This window comes from Netta rufina (genome assembly GCF_964035555.1).
Source record: "Netta rufina genome assembly, chromosome: 4".
Classification (NCBI taxonomy): domain Eukaryota; kingdom Metazoa; phylum Chordata; class Aves; order Anseriformes; family Anatidae; genus Netta; species Netta rufina.
The window spans coordinates 32091551-32109919 of NC_140127.1; the positions used below are offsets into that span (position 1 = coordinate 32091551).

General features: G+C 42.5%; 2 protein-coding genes across 2 annotated transcripts; both read right to left on the minus strand.

Moving 5' to 3' along the window:
- Positions 1-4403: 4403 nt before the first annotated feature.
- On the minus strand, positions 4404-6755 carry LOC311209180 (toll-like receptor 2 type-2; the record flags this gene model as incomplete). Its single annotated transcript, XM_084286380.1, has 1 exon — positions 4404-6755. One exon carries the CDS (start codon positions 6753-6755, stop codon positions 4404-4406), a length of 2352 nt encoding a protein of 783 aa, XP_084142506.1.
- Positions 6756-13196: 6441 nt separating this feature from the next.
- LOC311209410 (toll-like receptor 2 type-1) lies at positions 13197-17228 on the minus strand. Its single transcript, XM_084286738.1, has 3 exons — positions 16810-17228; positions 16141-16215; positions 13197-15884 (listed from the first exon to the last, which is right to left on the minus strand). Exon 3 carries the CDS (start codon positions 15878-15880, stop codon positions 13499-13501), a length of 2382 nt encoding a protein of 793 aa, XP_084142864.1. The 5' UTR covers positions 15881-15884; positions 16141-16215; positions 16810-17228; the 3' UTR covers positions 13197-13498.
- Positions 17229-18369: the final 1141 nt, after the last annotated feature.

The following is an 18369-nucleotide window of genomic DNA, read 5'->3' on the forward strand; positions in this document are numbered from 1 at the left end:
TCCCATATACTGCAGCCGATTTCCTCTGCCTGTGCCTGGGCTGTGTTTGAAGAGTTCCTGTAAAGCAGCTGTGGAGCCCTTCTCCAAAGATGGCACATCCATAGGCGACAGCCTGGCTGAAGAGCCCATGTCTGATACTCAGGGGTACCAAACAGCTCAGCAATTTGTATTCCAGAAACTAAAGAGGAAGGTACCGCATACGTGCTGGAACGCTGTTACTAATCACCCCCTTCTGCAGTTCATAAGCATCTTGGCTTCTTCTGTGCTGGAAAATATGAATACTGGTCTGGATGTTCAGGCCATTGGCTTCAACTTTAAAATATTTCTAAGTATTCTAAATATTTTAAGTCATTTGAAACTGCTGGGTTATAAAACAAGGCAGTATCCATAATCAGTCATTAAAATTATCTGTGGATGATTTGACTAGGTTTGCAGATGAATATACTGAGTCTTGTTTACATCTGAAAGATTTGTTAACAATACACCTGATACCAGGTTTCATGAATCCTGCATCCGTGGTTGGTGTACTGCTGGCAAGAAAGAGGCTTCCCCATACCGCAGTGAGAAAGTTGATTTGAAGAGGATGTTAAGTAACCCATATCCTTTCCCTCACAAGTGTGCTTTTCATTTGGATTTTCTAAACTGTACCCTGATTACTTGCTAATTCTTGTTTTGATCTGCAGTGGAGGGATGAGATGCCCACATTAAATAAATGGAAATACAATTATTATTAAGGAGCAATTATATTTAGGGAAGATGATAGTTCTGTTTGGCTTTATCTTATCTGAGACTCCAAGCAAGTTAAAAAAAAGAAAAGTGCATATATATTTTCCTCCTTGGTTTTAAGACATTCGGAAATCATTTATATAATGAGAGGAACATTTTAAAGAATGTAAATCATAGTTTTAGAAAGACCATGCAGTGGTATTTGCTCTTTAAAGTAGTAACAAGATTGATATAATCCACTTTCAGAACAAGTGATCTTTTTGTTTTCCCTCCTCTTAGTAGTTAGTAAACTTCCTTTTTTCTCTAGCAAATGAAATAACAGTTAGAGATCTGCTGTTGCATCAGTAGAAACCTGCCTGAGTTGAAGCAAAGTTTGGCTTACTTCTTCGAAGCCTATTTTAAATACGTGTGAGGAGGAAATTCAAATTTAGCCTTACCCCTAAAAAATACATATATAAAGTTTAAAAAAAAATACATGAAGCAAACTAGAAGAGTTAATGTAAACTCAAAAAAAAAGAATACTTTTGCTTTGATTCTGGCCTAGAAAAGCACCAAGATTTATCTATTGATAAATTTAATCCCCAGTTTTCTTAACAAGTTAGGTGGGAATGCACACCTGTATTGTATGGGCAACTTTTGGACTCGCTCTGCTACCTGATGGCTTGATAACCAGTAGTTGTAGGTAAAATCAAGACATTAATTACTCTCTGGGCCTAGAACAGGACTAAGATTATTAGTAAGAACACACACTATTGAATATTTACCTGTGTACAGAAATATGCATAGTATGTTCTTAGTTTTAAAAGACTAGAGAGAGTAGTTGGTTGAACTCTGATGTGTTATGCACACTTCTACAAAATAGTGCCTCTTTTTCATTAAACAGCATGCTATTAAAGCATTGTTTATTTCCTCATAGAATTAAAAGAAGTGAGAAGATTATGCTAGAAAAAATAATTACTTATGTATATCCCTAAAAAAAAAAAAAAAAAAAAAAAAAGGAAAACAGTGTCAATATTTAAATCCTGTTTCATTATTAAATATATTGGTAATGGCTTCTAGTTGAAATTCTGACTACAGAAAGTAGTGTAGCAGACAAGGAGAATTTTAGGTCTGATAATGGCTTTGTATACAGCAGATTCTGAAACACGGCACCCAAACAGTTTCATCACTCAGTTAATGTAAGGTAATATAAGATTACCATTAGTTTTTTTCATATTTTTTCCCCAACCTCTTTCAAGAACTGCTGTGTCATCTTCCAGTGGCCATCTGTAGAAAGCTCCAACAGCAGCAATGTTTACGGTGTACATGGTAGCCAGATAGACCTTCCTAACATCTGAGATTTTGGCAAATATTTTGTGCTGCAGAGTTAGCTGGGGATACATGGTGGCAGGGGAGACGCTCCAATTGCTCGTGCTGTGAAGGCAGCAAAGGATGCAGATGATTTTTCTATTTTGCTTTTTTATGCCCACAATTGTTCAAGTGTTCAGTTAGTCAGTTACAAACTGGCTTAACTTCTAAAAATTGAGCCGCCCCACACACACCTTTTTAAATTAATGTGTGTTCAGACATAGTACAGGTGCAATTGACCTTACTGACAAAGTGTTTTCCTCGCTCGATTTCTGAACTGCTGCAGATAATACATCACAAGTAACTTCCTCCTACTTACTCTCCAACAGAGAGGAGCTGTTTTACTTGGAAGGGATTAAGTCCTGTTTGACTTACTGTCATCATGCTCAAAAGGCCCAACTTCCAATAACCAGATTCTCAAACACAGGAGGAGGGAGTTATAATATCTAATCACCTATTACATCTGTTGTTTTTGCCTTTTTAAAATAAATAAATAAATAAATAAACAAACAAACAAACAAACAAACAGATCAGAGTGGATGCATAAGTCTTCCTGCTTTAGCAGCTGAATGTTTGACTTCTAAAATACCCTGATCACACCATAAGGAATTGAAACACAGTTTGTTTATGCAATAATAGCCAGTTCTGCTTAGGGGTCTGAGAGGGTAGTCTTAGGAGCTAATTTCCCCAACCTTGCTAACGTAGCTTTTGAACTCAGATTAAATATGGTCAGTATTTTAAGAATCTTCACACTGTCATTAGAAGTGACAAATGCAGGTTATCTTTACTTACATCTTGATATATATGAGAATAAAGCAGAGATTGTACGAAGCCGTCTAAGTGAAGGTAAGGTTTAGATGCTAAAAATAGGAAATGATACAACGGGAAAAAAAAAAAAAAAAAAAAAAACACCTTAGGTAAATGAAAGAATGAAAGTGAGAGTAAATATTAGGTATATAGAAGGCAGGTGGCTTTTTGCTTAGATGAACTAGCAAGGTTAGTAATTTTTGTAACGCTTTAAGCCTGTGTTCATATATGCAAAAATGGATGTAAATAAATCTTTCTTTTTGTGTTACACTGATAGAGTTGCCTAATTGTGGATGAAATGGAGGAATGTTTGTCCTCAGTCTTCTGTCTGGCTAGAAATGGACAAGAGGACTTCTGCTCTCACTGAAATACTGTCTGCACAGAGAACCTCCTATAAGTAACACAAAAGGTAACTAGCTATGAGATGAGAGTTTTGGAGTTTAAAGTCAGATGCAAATACTCAGGTGGCTGAACACAGATTTTGTACACCTAGGATGCCAGAGACTAAAACACAACAATAAAAACATAACATGGACATGATCTATAAGGTCTTCCAATGTTTAAAGGGAGCCTAAAAGAAAGATGGAAGAGACTCTTTACCAGGGTTTATAGTGATAGCGAATGGCTTAAAACTAAAAAAGGGTAGATTTAGATTAGACATTAGGAAAGAATTCTTTACTATGAGGCTAGTGAGGCTACTTCACAGAGAGAACACAAATGTGGGGAATGCCCTTTTCATGCTGATGCCAAGGCTGTTGATTAGAGAGAAGCGTATGGTCTTGAATTCAAAGACTATATATATATTAGTGTTTCCCACACTCTAAGTGAGCACTCAGAGAGCTACATTTAAGCAAGTGAGAAGGGTGTTTGGACCCTACTCTAATGCACCTGTTCCCATGCATGGTACAAAGAAACTATACTGAAAACATCCACAAGTGCCTATCGCCACAAAAATTGTCTGCCATAGAACATGTCCATTACAGCAGCCAGCACTGCAGTGTGACGGTGCATTTTTAGATTAAAGTTTATAGCCATGATTCTTAGAAGATCTGGACATTTAACGTACAGTGATTGTGAAATACTGTTGAGAATATGTCATCTTAACTAGGAGAGCTAGGATGAAACTTACATTCAATAAATGCAGTAATAAACTACTCCATAAACGAACCTTTATTGCACTTGATTAGAAGTAGTTTATACAAAAAATACGGAAATACCTTTGTCAAGGCAGGCTCTTTCATACAGCTATTCAAAGATAAAAGTATATAAACTACATAGCCATGTATCTAAATAACTTTTCATCATTAAATATTTAAATGAAACTGCTTTTTTTAATAATGCTGGTTAAAACACGTAGAAAAATCATGACTACAATGACAAAAATAAAACAATTTCACAGCAAGTAAAAGAAATTTCAGTAGCTCAAACCTTTGTTATACAGACACGGGTAGATGATGGACAAAGAGGCAAGGGAAATGAATCCAGCAGATATTTGCTACATACTCAGCCTTAAATGTCTCTGACTAGGATTTCAGAGCTACTTTCAAGTTTTCCCAAAACATCTCCTGCTGCTCTTCTTCACGAGGCCACTCCAGGTAGGTCTTTGTGTTCATTATCTTCCGCAGTTTGCAGAACCTCTTGGGAATAGCTTGGCTCTGGATGGGCTCCAGGAGGATGAGAATGGCCGCATCGTTGTTCTCGTCAAACAGACGGAAGTGCGAGAAGTCCAGCTCGTACTTGCACCACTCGCTCTGCACAAAGTGCTCCGACAGCACGAAGAGCGTTTTGTGGCTCTTCTCGATGGAGTCAATGATGTTATCCACAATCCACTTCCCGGGCACAAAGTCCCGCTTATGGAGGCACAGCCGAAAGGGGGGACATGCCTGCTCCAGCTCCTGCACCATGACGTTTTCCACCCAGTTGGAGTCGTTCTCGCTGTAGGAGACAAAAGCATCGTAGCAGATGTCCTTGGGGGGGGCTCTCTTGGGCTTCCGCTTGGCTCGGAGCCATGCCCACGTCATTCTCATGTACCAGACTGCGTGGTACTTGTACCCAATGGCCACCAGGATGAGGATGACCAGGAAAACCACAGCGCAGATCAAGGACACCGCAAGGGACCGGTGGCACTCCATCAGTGAGAGATGAACGGCTCCAACCTGAGCCCCTCTCACCGCCAGGGGAGAGTCGCAGATGTAGCCTTCTGGCCACCCCACGAGCATTTGGCCTATCCCTGCCTGGTGCTGAATGAAGAAGAGGAATTCACAGGAGCAGATAAAGTTATTGGCGCTGGCATCCAGCAGCTCCATTTTCTTGAAGGACTCCAAATCTTCCTTGGAGAAGCTGTTGAGCTTGTTTCCTCTGATTGACAGGGCCACCAAGTTAGGAATGCTTGTCGCATCAGGCAAGGCCTTCAGCTGGTTTTTTGCAAGGTACAGCTCTTTGAGAAATGGCAGATGCAGATTAAACTCCTTCAGGTTGTTTGCACTGATGTCCAACACTTCGAGAGTTGAGGGAATGCAAGCTGTTAATTTGGGAATTTGAGTCCTAGAGAGATTCAAATATTTCAAATTTGCTGGCCACTCACACACATCTGGAATCTCACCAAAATTGTTTTGGCTAATGTCTAAAAGAATTAAGTTTCTTAGATGAGACAAGCTTTTAGCTGTCATTTTAAAGTCACTCAGTGAATTCTGACTTAAATTTAAAGTTTGTAGTAAAGGCCAACCACCCGGACAGGCTGAATGTTCCAAACTCTGATCTCCAAGCAAATTTGCACTAAGGTCAAGATATTCTAATGACAGAAGTTGTTTTGAAAGACTGCATGGTACCAAAAAGACCTTGGTATTTTCAACTGTGATTTTGGTAAAGAGAGACAGTAGATCTAGTACAGCCTGAAGATCCGTAAACAAATAAAATTCTTCTATAGATAATTTCTCAATTGTCAGAACTCTCAGAGACTGCGATTGGTTTGCTTGAATTTCTAAATCCCATCGTCCAGTGCCCAAGAGTCTACAGTCTTTCATCTCCACCTCAACTAATCTTGGCATCTTTTCTAAAATAGTGACAATCCCAGGCACAGTAGCATCTGTGAGTAAGACCTGTTTAAAAGAAATTTTCTTTGCAAAAGACAAAGATAAAACGCTCAAAAGTTGTATTTCTTCAGCTATATTGAATGCTATTTCTCTAATTTCTAACCAAATGGCAGAGTGCAGAAGATCACGAACAATTGCTGAGAACAGATCTACCCTTCTTATGCTTATGATCATGTGATTTATCTTCTTAATTGACTTCAGACTTCCAGGCTCATACACACTGAGATTGCTGCCCTCGATCCACAACTGGTCGAGAAGCGTAATGCCCTCAAAGTTTCCTTGCCTTATTGTGGAGAACTGCGGGTTGCCCAGGTGGAGAGAGCTCAAGTTTCTCAGGCTAGAAAAGGGAGAACTTTCCCCCAGGTCGCTATAGCAATTGCCGTGAATGTGGAGGTGCTGGAGCGAAACAAGGTGATCAAACCACCCTGGGGACAAGTGAGCCAGGCGGTTATTTGACAAGTCCAAGAGCTCCAGCTTCCCCAGGGAGACAAACGAGTCCTCGTCTATGGAGCTGATTTTGTTGGACTGCAGCAGCAGGGTCCTCAGGTTCACAGCCTGCTGCAGATCATGCGCTCGGATGTGCTTTATCCTGTTGCGGGCCAAGTCTAACAGCGTGATTTTGTCCGTGAGCCCCGAGGGAATGAAGTCCAAGCCCATGGAAGAGCAGTTGCAAGACTGAGTGGCATCGCATGAAGGACAGGCCTGCTTCAGGGCTTGTTCCTCAGAGAGACTGACAGCCAAGACCACATACGTGGCCCACACTTGCCAGGTATGTGTCGACATTTTTTTGCCTAAAATATGAAATAGAGAAAGTACAAGATGATTACTTAGTTCTGAAGTAGCTACGTTTTGGATAATAGCTATAATATAACCCTTACTGTTCCTTTTAAAGACACTATATCAGTTTTTAATGCATTTCAGAGATTACATAGCTTAGTCAAAAATGGGACTCTATATACATATCCCACAATCATTTGCTAAAGGCTAAGTATATTGAATTCTTTTTTTCTTCTCCTAAGGGTTCTAGTTTTGGAATTAGGACTATCAAGTTAATTAATAGTTGTACATGTTTTTGAAAGATTTAGTTAAATATCTGAATAATCACAACATTCTTACTAATATGATCCTTTGCCTGTTTAGAAAATAGTCCCCATATATCCCACCCCACCAGCACCCCAAATCCTGTCTTAAGTAGTTTTCCCCTGGAGCTGTGAATATTACTTTGTATATTCATTTTTTACTACGAAGTCTTGCATATGTGATTCACATCCTGGTCACATTAAGAAGAGCCAGTGTCTTGTGGGAAACAGAATCAGAGTATCCTGAGTTGGAAGGGACCCAGAGGGATCACCAAGTCCAGCTCCTGGCTCCACACAGGACCATCCAAAAATCAGACCCTGTGTCTGAGTGCGTTGTCCAAATGCTTTGAACTCCAGCAGGCCATGACCACTGCCCTGGGGAGCCTGTCTCAGTGCCCGACCACCTCTGGGTGCAGAACCTTTCCCTAACCCCCAGCCTGACCCTCCCCTGTCCCAGCTCCATGCCGTTCCCTCAGGTCCTGTCGTTGTCCCCAGAGAGCAGAGCTCAGCGCCTGCCCCTCTGCTCCCCTCCTGAGGGAGCTGCAGGCCGCCTCCCCTCAGCCTGCTCTGCTTGGGGCTGAGCAAACCAAGGGACCTCAGCTGCTCTTCAGATATCTTCTGCTCTAGTTCCTTTGCCAGATTTGTAGCCCTCCTTTGGAGGCTCTTTGATAGTTTTATGTCCTTCTTATATTGTGGCTCTTACATTGTGGCATCCAAAACTGCACACAGTGCTCAAGGTAAAGCCACACCAGCACAGAGCAGAGCGAGACAAATCATTTCCCTTGCCCAGCTAGCCATATGGTGCCTGATGCACCCAGGGTATGGTGGTCTGCCCTTTTGGCTGCCAGGGCATGCTGCTGACTCATATTCAACTTTCCATCAACCAGAACTCCCAGATCCCTTTCCACAGGGCTGCCTCTCCTCCCCAAGTCTGCACATACAGCCAGGGTTGCCCTGTCCCAAGTGCAGAATCCAGCACTTGCTCTTGTTACACTTCATGTGGTTTGTGATTGCCCAGCCCTCTAGTCTGTCAAGATCTCTCTGCAAGGCCTCTCTACCCTTGAGAGAGTCCATGGCTCCTACAAATTTACTATCATCTGCAAACTTCATTTCAAGTCCTGCTTCCAGTATGTGATTCAAATCCTGGTCACATCAAGAGTTAGCGTCTTGTCAGAAATAGTAACTTTCACATTTAATATTCATACCAGCATGTGTCTAATCTGACTTCTGGCAATAAGGAGAAGCTGATTTAATATGTTTCTGTCTCTTTCTTCTACCTTAGGCTATTCTGGGTGTACCTGTGCTAGGAGTTGGGAGCTACATATTTGCCTAGATGTCTTTGTAGGCCATCATTACCATGCTGTGATCAGTCTGACCTTGACACTGAAACTTAAACTGGGAAAACTGACCACTGTAAACAACTGACTCTTAGTTCTTCCTTTTTACTGCTACATCTTCCTCCTCTGCTAGGGGCTTTTTCTGCTTTAGGTCTGTGTGGCAGATCTGGCTGGTCAGGCCTAGATGGAAGGAAGATCCAGCGGCTCTTGGAGCTTCTTGCAGCGAGATCACTTGGCTGGGCTAGATCAATTTTTTCTCCATCCTCATAGCCTGTTCCTCATCTTCTAAACCAAAATGATTCAAAAAAATCCACACAGTTGTAAATTCTGTCTCACTTCTCTTTTCCCTCACATTCACGCCTTTTATAATACTGATTTGAAATGACTTTTTGTGTTACAGAGCTTGCCATAAAATCTAGCCTGGCCTCCCTTCCAACAGAGACGTTAGATCTTCTCTCCCTTTGAGGAGTTGGAAAAACGATTCTTAAAGCCTGGGAGGGCTGTTTTCCTTTCAAAACACTTATTACATATTGAGTTATAAATCTTTTTTGTTTATGCTTTCTTGGCAAGGATCAAAGAGCACTTTTAAAGCATGAGACAACATTCCTCAGTGTGTCCCAAACCCCTGGGATGTAGGTATTTTACCAAGGGTGAAAAAAATGAACTAACTCCAAAAATGACCAGAGAACATGTTCCCAAAGGTCATCATGAGGTCTACATCAGGTTAACTGGGTTAGATGTACTCACTGAGGAGAATTTTCTCCTTCAGTCATCCCACTGAGACTCTGTGCAGAAGATCTACTTCAGTTTGAATTCATACTCTAGTTTGTTTTAGAATAGCTGACCCACAATAGGAAGATTTAGGCAGACAAGTCCTACCATTTCTAGTTGCATTATTTTTAGCCAGAGTTGCTTCAAATCTTTCAAAAGGGGCAGAATTTAAGCATATGGGAAGAGGAGAAAAGGATCTGGATATTTTTTTTCAGTCCTTCCATCTTTTCCCACCTAAAAGACTACAAGCATTTTGACCTCTTCTGCTATTTCCTTTAATCTCTCTCTTTCTCTGATGTGGAGCTTTGGGTCCTGAAGGACACATTCATCTCCCCGGACTTCAGATGCCCTCAGCTGAGGTGGTCTTTCACTCTGTCCTCCAAAGTCAATCCAGATAAATAACAACTTTTAGGGGCAATTCACGTCATGTCTCTTAGACACCCACATTAAGATCTGATGCCTCCAAGAGAAATTACACCACCAGCTTAAAATGGTTTAGGTATCTAGATATTTAAGCAGGTGAATCCCACCCAAAGAGTTACGATCTGTAGTCACAGTCACCTGCTATCCAGCTGAGGTTCTTTTACAGGGCTTCTTTGGTCACACGAGGCTGCCTGGATAACACAGTGCTGTAAGCCATAGGAGAAAAGCTGTGGTTAAGATTGGTTTCACAAGCAACACAATGAAGTGGAATTTCTAAAATGAATAGCAAGCACAAGTTGCCATCAAACCTCCCACTGTTAGAAAACAAGCAAACAAACAGAAACCACCAGGCAACACAGTCCATCAAAATCTATCTATAGGTAGGTTATTTACAGATGGAAAACTGGCAGAGCAGAAAGTAACTGGGCAGGTACTAACTACATTGGAAACACCAGCTGAGCCCAACAACTCTCCTCCTTACCAACAGGAACTGAAGTAATGACCCCAGTTTGGTGGTACAGGAAGAGATTTTTCTTTGTTGTCACTTCCCTGAGCATCTGTTTAAGGTTGTTTTGCTCGTCTGTCACATGGGGCAGATCCCTGGGGAAATTCCATTCCTACTCTCATTCATTTTCAGACATTCTTTTCCCCTTCCCATTCCTGTCTAATAATGCAGTTTCCTGACTTCCAGGGTCCTTTCAGGCCTCTCCACATCTGCTCATGAATACAGCCCCACTCCATATCATCACCCTATCAAATAATCACTTGTTCCCCATTGCACTGGACAGAAAAAAAAAAAAAATTGCCACATAGAAACTGAAACACAGCTAATATGCGGAAACTTGCACAGATATGGTTGTACTGTAAGGCACAGTGATGAACTAAATTTTCCAAGTGTTTCTGGTTTATGGACAAAGGATCCAAGCCATCAGATGTGCTCAGGGTTATCTTTCCTGGTCCAGGCCAGTAGAAGTATATGCACATATTCTTAAAGAAAACAAGTATCAACAGAGCAACTGTGTTAAACACTGATAAAGGTGAATTTAACTGCATGCCAACAGCATGCAAATTGTTTCTGATTTGGGAAAGAGTACCAAGCTAAAAGAGAGCTACTAACATCTAGCAGAGCTGCAGTCTGAGGGGTCACTGGTTTGTGAAAGGATCAATCCACAAGTGGACTGGGGAAGTTGTTACTTCCCACTTGGTTGTGTGTGGATTGCTTACGTCCTGGGTATTGCCCACCAGCATTTCCTTAAAAGTATATATGCGTATATACATACATGCATGTACTCACACATGGCTGTGCAACAGGGTGGAGTGACATAAGTAGCTAGCTGATCACACAGCCCCAAGACCAGTGCTTACTGAGCTCCTTCCTGGTTGTATTCCTAAAACAAAAGCAGCCCATATTCACACCTAGCCTTCCCTGAGCAGGTGGTAGTGACGTACAAATGGTGCAAAACAATGAATAGGACAAAACACACACAGGGCACCCTCCCAAGAGGAAACTGAGACGAAATGACACAGCCTGACCCAACTTGTCTTTTTTTTCATGTGCTGCTTTCTTCTGTCGCCCTTTCCTGAAGGACGTTGCTCCCATCAGCATGTCCCAGCTCTCCCAGGGAGCCTTCCCTCTCACTGCCTGCCATGCAGCCCCACCAGCTGCCTGTGATTGCTCCTGACAGGAGTCAGAAATCCTCCCCCCGTCCTGCTCTCCCACAGGAACCAGCCCACGCCCAGCAGCCCCAAGCATCCCAAATCTCCCATGCAGAGAAGGATGACATGGTGGCAGAGATTAGATAGCCCGAGTGCTCCATCCCCACTTCTCACTATGGCATTGCAGCCTCACTCCCTCCCTGCGTCTCCAGCCTCCACCCGCCTGCAGACTTACCTCCATGTAGAAAACATTCCCTGGTGCTCCAGCTCTGGTGCCTGCGTGCCGGTTAACTTATTTCATGTTTCATCTCTCTCTTGGTGATCACTCTTCACTCAGCTACCTCTCGTGCTGCTGTCTCCTTCCCACTTCACTTCTCAACTTGGGCTATGCAAGCAGGGGAATTCCCACCTAGAAGATCTGATTGGCATAAGATCAGTAACGCCGTCGGTCTTCTTTAAATGTCTGAGCCCATAAAATTCTGTGTCAATGGTGAGAGCATACCACATAAAAGTCAAGGCTTTTCTTACCTCTGCCTGACCTTCTCTGAAACATTTCCCTCCTTACCTCTAGGCATGCAGCCTCCTAATCAATCTTATCTGTGCTCAGTGTTTGCTGTCAGATGATCCACCCATCACTTACCTGGAACTCAGATTTGATTAGCCCTTGAGCTATTCTGATCCAAGAGGGTGACCAGAAAAGTTCCATTGTAGACTTCGGACTAACTCTAGAGATGTCATTATAACAGGAAAGTAGAACCGAAAGTGGAGTTTGCATGCTAACCCCCAGAAGCTGCAATCTTGTGTATCTATGCATACACACGCACACAGAAGTGTTAATATGTACATATTAACATACACATACACAAATATATATATATATGTGTGTGTATGCATATGCCTGCAGAGACACACGTATAAGCAAATTTCCTCATTTTTCAGCCACTTACTTGGACTCTCAGTACATACATCAAGACTTGCATTTCACCACAAAATAATTGCATGTATGAAGTTTAATCAAGATTCATCTATGCTCTTCTGTGCTTACACTCCAGCAACACAAGAAAAGTGGAGCATGGAAATGCTGAGTTATCCAAACCACATATAAATTTATCCCTCCAGAGACAATTCAGCTTTCCACAAGCAGCTCTAAACACAAGAAACCCACAATAAATCCAACTGCAGGTACTCAGGGTGAGACTAGCTATCAAAACATAAACATCTATATCTACCTGCTTGTCACTATTCCCTTTACAGCTGTTGAAGAGCAATGCAGTATAACCAGGACATATTTCACAATGAAGTACAAAAGATGAATTCCCTCCTACCAGTGCAGGCTTTCTGCACTGGTTACAGAGGTAAGCGTGTAGGGGTGCTTGGCCCAATGCTTAATTAAATGTGCTGTGCAAAATAGAAGAACAGAAACCAGTCTACAGTACCATCCACCCCACTCATTAGAAGCACAAGCTTGCACACCACAAAAAGAAAGCAACTATTTCTATGGGTAGGTAAGGACATGTGGTAACCACAAAGGAGGAAACAAGAATCCACAGGGAGAAAGAAGACTAAGAAAAATAAAAAACAAACATACGTTGATTTAATGCCTCTGATTTTCAAGTTATTGTACATGGTGCCAGAATATGTCCTTGACTACTATTGAGCAAAACCCAACCTGTGCATGGTGGTATGGATTCTGGCATGAGTAGCCAGAAAACCAGTCTTACAAACAGAGACGTACATATTCAGTACTGTCTGTTTCACATTCTATGGCAATGGTAGGGCTCCAGAAAGCATATTTTGATGTAAATTCGCTTTTTTTCTTTTCTCAGAATTAAATTTTAAGAGCGTTCTATGAATGGTGATGCTGAAAAAAAAAAATAAATGAAAGAACAACTGACACAGGAGTATTGAAGCACTTCGATTTATTTCCAATTGTAAACCACAAAAGGATTGTCAGGAACTAATCAGTGATATGGTGATAGGAGGAAAGAGTACAGAAAAACACTAAATTCAGATAAATGTATTTAGAAAATATTTAAAATCACGCAAGACTTCCAAATATCGCCATTACTAGCAGGGAAGATCAGACTATCAAATCACTGGAAAGCCTTCTGTGGCTCTTTTTCACTTATTAACATGACCATCCACAGGAAAGCCAGTTTTTGTTAGGCAGAAAAATAAGACAGATAAATGTCTTAGCAGGAAGAAACACTGACCTATATCCTTTGGGTAAATACACTGAAACAAGAGCTACTATCTTCTCCTATGATTTCAAAGCTGCTTTCAAGTTTTCCCAAAACATCTCCTGCTGCTCTTCTTCACGAGGCCACTCCAGGTAGGTCTTTGTGTTCATTATCTTCCGCAGTTTGCAGAACCTCTTGGGAATAGCTTGGCTCTGGATGGGCTCCAGGAGGATGAGAATGGCCGCATCGTTGTTCTCGTCAAACAGACGGAAGTGCGAGAAGTCCAGCTCGTACTTGCACCACTCGCTCTGCACAAAGTGCTCCGACAGCACGAAGAGCGTTTTGTGGCTCTTCTCGATGGAGTCGATGATGTTATCCACAATCCACTTCCCGGGCACAAAGTCCCGCTTATGGAGGCACAGCCGAAAGGGGGGACATGCCTGCTCCAGCTCCTGCACCATGACGTTTTCCACCCAGTTGGAGTCGTTCTCACTGTAGGAGACAAAAGCATCGTAGCAGATGTCCTTGGGGGGGGCTCTCTTGGGCTTCCGCTTGGCTCGGAGCCATGCCCACGTCATTCTCATGTACCAGACTGCGTGGTACTTGTACCCAATGGCCACCAGGATGAGGATGACCAGGAAAACCACAGCGCAGATCAAGGACACCACCAGGGACCGGTGACACTCCATCAGTGAGAGATGAATGGCTCCAACCTGAGCCCCTCTCACTGCCAGGGGAGAGTCGCAGATGTAGCCTTCTGGCCACCCCACGAGCACCTGGCCTATCCCTGCCTGGTGCTGAATGAAGGAGAGGAATTCACAGGAGCAGATAAAGTTATTGGCGCTGGCATCCAGCAGCTCCATTTTCTTGAAGGACTCCAAATCTTCCTTGGAGAAGCTGCTGAGCTTGTTTCTTCCGATTGACAGGGCCACCAAGTTAGGAATGCTTGTCGCGTCAGGCAAGGCCTTCAGCTGGTTTTTTGCAAGGTACAGCTCTTTGAGAAATGGCAGATGCAGATTAAACTCCTTCAGGTTGTTTGCACTGATGTCCAACACTTCGAGAGTTGAGGGAATGCAAGCCGTTAATTTGGAAATACGAGTCCTGGAGAGATTCAAATATTTCAAATTTGCTGGCCACTCACACACATCTGGAATCTCACCAAAATTGTTTTGGCTAATGTCAAGATTATTCAGTTTGGGTAGATTAGTTACATATTTTGCAGTCTGGTTTAGAGATTTTAAAGAGTTTTTACTCAGATTTAAAGTTTGCAATGAAGGCCAAGCACCTTTACAGATTGTCTCACTTAAGCGATTATTTACAAGCAAATTATCATGAAAGTCAAGATACATAAGTGATAAAAAATTTCTTGCAAGTCTGCATGGTACCATGAAAACTTTAGAGCTTGCAATGCTGAGTCTTTTCAGTTTATTTATTTGTGACTCCAAACCTTCCAGGTCTAAAAACATATAAAAATGCAGAATAGTCATATTAGTTACTGATACTGTTTCAACAGAACTTTGTCCACTTATTTCAATTAATTTAGTATTCCAATTTCCATTCCCCTCAAGCACACTATCTATTGACTCTAACTCTCGCAAAGATGTGATTTCTTTCAATAACACCATTATTTGGCTAGCATATTTATCTGAGAATGAAGCTCTGGTAAAAGTCATTTTTTGTATTGTTAAAGGAAGTGTAGAGTTCTGCACCAGTTTTTCATTTTCAATGTCCAATTTAATTTCTCTAATTTCTAACCAAATGGCAGAGTGCAGAAGATCACGAACAATTGCTGAGAACAGATCTACCCTTCTTATGCTTATGATCATGTGATTTATCTTCTTAATTGACTTCAGACTTCCAGGCTCATACACACTGAGATTGCTGCCCTCGATCCACAACTGGTCGAGAAGCGTAATGCCCTCAAAGTTTCCTTGCCTTATTGTGGAGAACTGCGGGTTGCCCAGGTGGAGAGAGCTCAAGTTTCTCAGGCTAGAAAAGGGAGAACTTTCCCCCAGGTCGCTATAGCAATTGCCGTGAATGTGGAGGTGCTGGAGCGAAACAAGGTGATCAAACCACCCTGGGGACAAGTGAGCCAGGCGGTTATTTGACAAGTCCAAGAGCTCCAGCTTCCCCAGGGAGACAAACGAGTCCTCGTCTATGGAGCTGATTTTGTTGGACTGCAGCAGCAGGGTCCTCAGGTTCACAGCCTGCTGCAGATCATGCGCTCGGATGTGCTTTATCCTGTTGCGGGCCAAGTCTAACAGCGTGATTTTGTCCGTGAGCCCCGAGGGAATGAAGTCCAAGCCCATGGAAGAGCAGTTGCAAGACTGAGTGGCATCGCATGAAGGACAGGCCTGCTTCAGGGCTTGTTCCTCAGAGAGACTGACAGCCAAGACCACGTACATGGCCCACACTTGCCAGGTATGTGTAGCTGTTGATTTCTGTTTTGGTTGGTTGAACATTTTGCTATAGGAAACAGAAAGGAGATAAGACAGTATTGATTTGGGGTTTGGACAGCAACTGGCAACAATTAGAATCCTGTGCAGTTTTATTAGCAAGTCCATATTCAAATTTTATCTTGTATGAGATACCATGCAACATCAGTCCTATTTGAGCTGCTGAAACCTTGAAACACGGCATACTTATCTCTGAGGTACAGCCATATAGTGTCTCAACAGCCATAAAGGATGACTCTTAAAGTCCTGCCTTCTCATACACCCACCTGCTTCAGCTCGTCTCCTACGTCTTCAGCATTATTCCTCCTCTTTGGGATGAAGCTACGACTGGATGTTTCAACCTAAGAAGGGGAAGGCTGTTAGAAACACACCCTTCGCAGCATTAAACCGTCCATCGAGTACAGCTACCAGGAAGTCAGAAGCCAAAAAACAGAAAAGGCTTATGACCATCTGAGCGGTACACACTGGCCCTCTTGGCCCAAAGAGCAGGCTGTGGCTTCCTACACTGCAAACCTCTGCAGAAGAGACCCTGAGGTCTCCCACAGCAGAGCCTCAGGGCTTCTAAAAAGCAAAGCCGAGTACACTTTTGGCACGCCCTTTTAAACACTCTGCAAGCAATTTACATTCTTTATCAGAAAGGCTGAACAAGCTGATATCCAACCCAACAAAACTATCACCCTTTTCTGTAAATCAGTGCTGGGAATAGATGAGAATTAGACATTACCGTCACCCTATAAACAGTGAACGTAATTAGAACAATACTGATTTTAATTTACAGAAGGGCTGTGTTTCCTGCCATCGGTGCCAAAGAACATTTCACCATTAGCTACACCAGCAAATAAGTCACTTATTAAAGCTCACAAGCTGCTCTAAATGGTTTCAGTACTGACAAACAGCATCGCCCAATGCTGAATACACAGAGAGTCAATACTTACCTCGGGTACTGCGCATCGCACTTCTCTCTTCGTGTGCCAATATTGTACAGTCCAAGTAGTCACCTCATACCTGTAATTGCAACAAAAGCTTGAAACCCTGTGGCAGGTCTGGAGCTAAAACATATTTCAGCCTGTGCTCCTCAGACAAAATCTTATTGACATCTTCCCAATCTCCACTAACTACTCAGCCAATGAAGCATACTGCTGTGCATGGCTATTCTTTAGTGGCTCTTCTCCGAAGGAAATCACGGCTTCTGAAGAGTTCAGGATGGTCCACCACGTGTGACACTGACCTTCAGACTCACAGTCTAGCAGCATAATACATTTTTGTACCCTCCGCTCCGCAAGCTGAAATTCAGCATCAGATCCCTCTCCTTCTGACAGGCAGCTCCCATTGCTCAGAAGGTGATGCAACCATTTAGCGCAAGTCACTCTTTCCCAATCACTTCCTGAGGAAAAAAGTGCAGAAATAGTTTCAAGGCAGAACAACATTCTGCTCCCTACCTCTCTACTTTTGGTATTTATTGCTTGGTATGTGCTGGGGGCTGTTAACTGGACTGAGCAATGGAAGATCTCAGCACAGCCAAGATGTTTTGTTGTGTGGGTTCCATAAATTGTTTAAATATATATTTATAAATAATTTGGAGTCAAGCTGTTTAGTCAAAAAGAATAATGGAGAAACACTCAGCATCATTTCATTTCCTAGGATGCTGCGGTCATAAGTTATCAACAACTACAAAATGCATAAAATTGGAACAATACTTGGTCTCAGAAAGAAGACATAGCTTGAAAGATAGTATCCTGCTGTAAACATCCAAGACAACTGTGGTGGTTTTACCGTGCTGGGCAGCTAAACCCCACAACCGCTCTCTCACTCCCCCTCCTTTAGATGAGGAGGGGGAGAAGTAAAGCAAAGAACAACTCACGGGTTGAGATAAGGATAATTTAATTAAAGGGAAATAATTATAATAATTAAATAAAGACTACCATGAACTAAACAATTTAACTAAGGGGAAGTAAAAGGGAAAAGGGGAAAAAGGGAGGAAAACAAACAAACAAAATAAATGAAAGCTATATGGAAGTGCAGAGGAAAGAAATTACTCTCTACTTCCCACAAATGAGCGATGATTGACCACGTCCTTGAAGCAAGGCCTCAACGCACGCAGCCGGTGTTCGAGAGGAGGACCGACGTCTTCTCAACGAGAGCCCACCCCTCCCCTCTTCTTCCTGTTTCCACCTTTTATTGCTGAGTGTGACACCACATGGTATGGAATATCCCTTTGGTTGGTTTAGGTCAGCTGCCCTGGTGATGTTTCTCTCCTCACTTTTTGCCCACCCCCTAGGAGGGTTAGAGAAAGGCCCAATGCTGTGCCACTGCTGCTCAGCAGTAGACACAACACTGGTGTGATAACACTGCTGTTCCAGCTACAAGTACAGAGTACGGCACTGTATGGGCTGCTGCCGGGAAAGTTAACATTCCAGCCAGACCCAGTACAACAACTTTGAAAGGGAAGGCTTGATGACATTTATTTTCGCCTGACTGAATGGAAACTCACATCT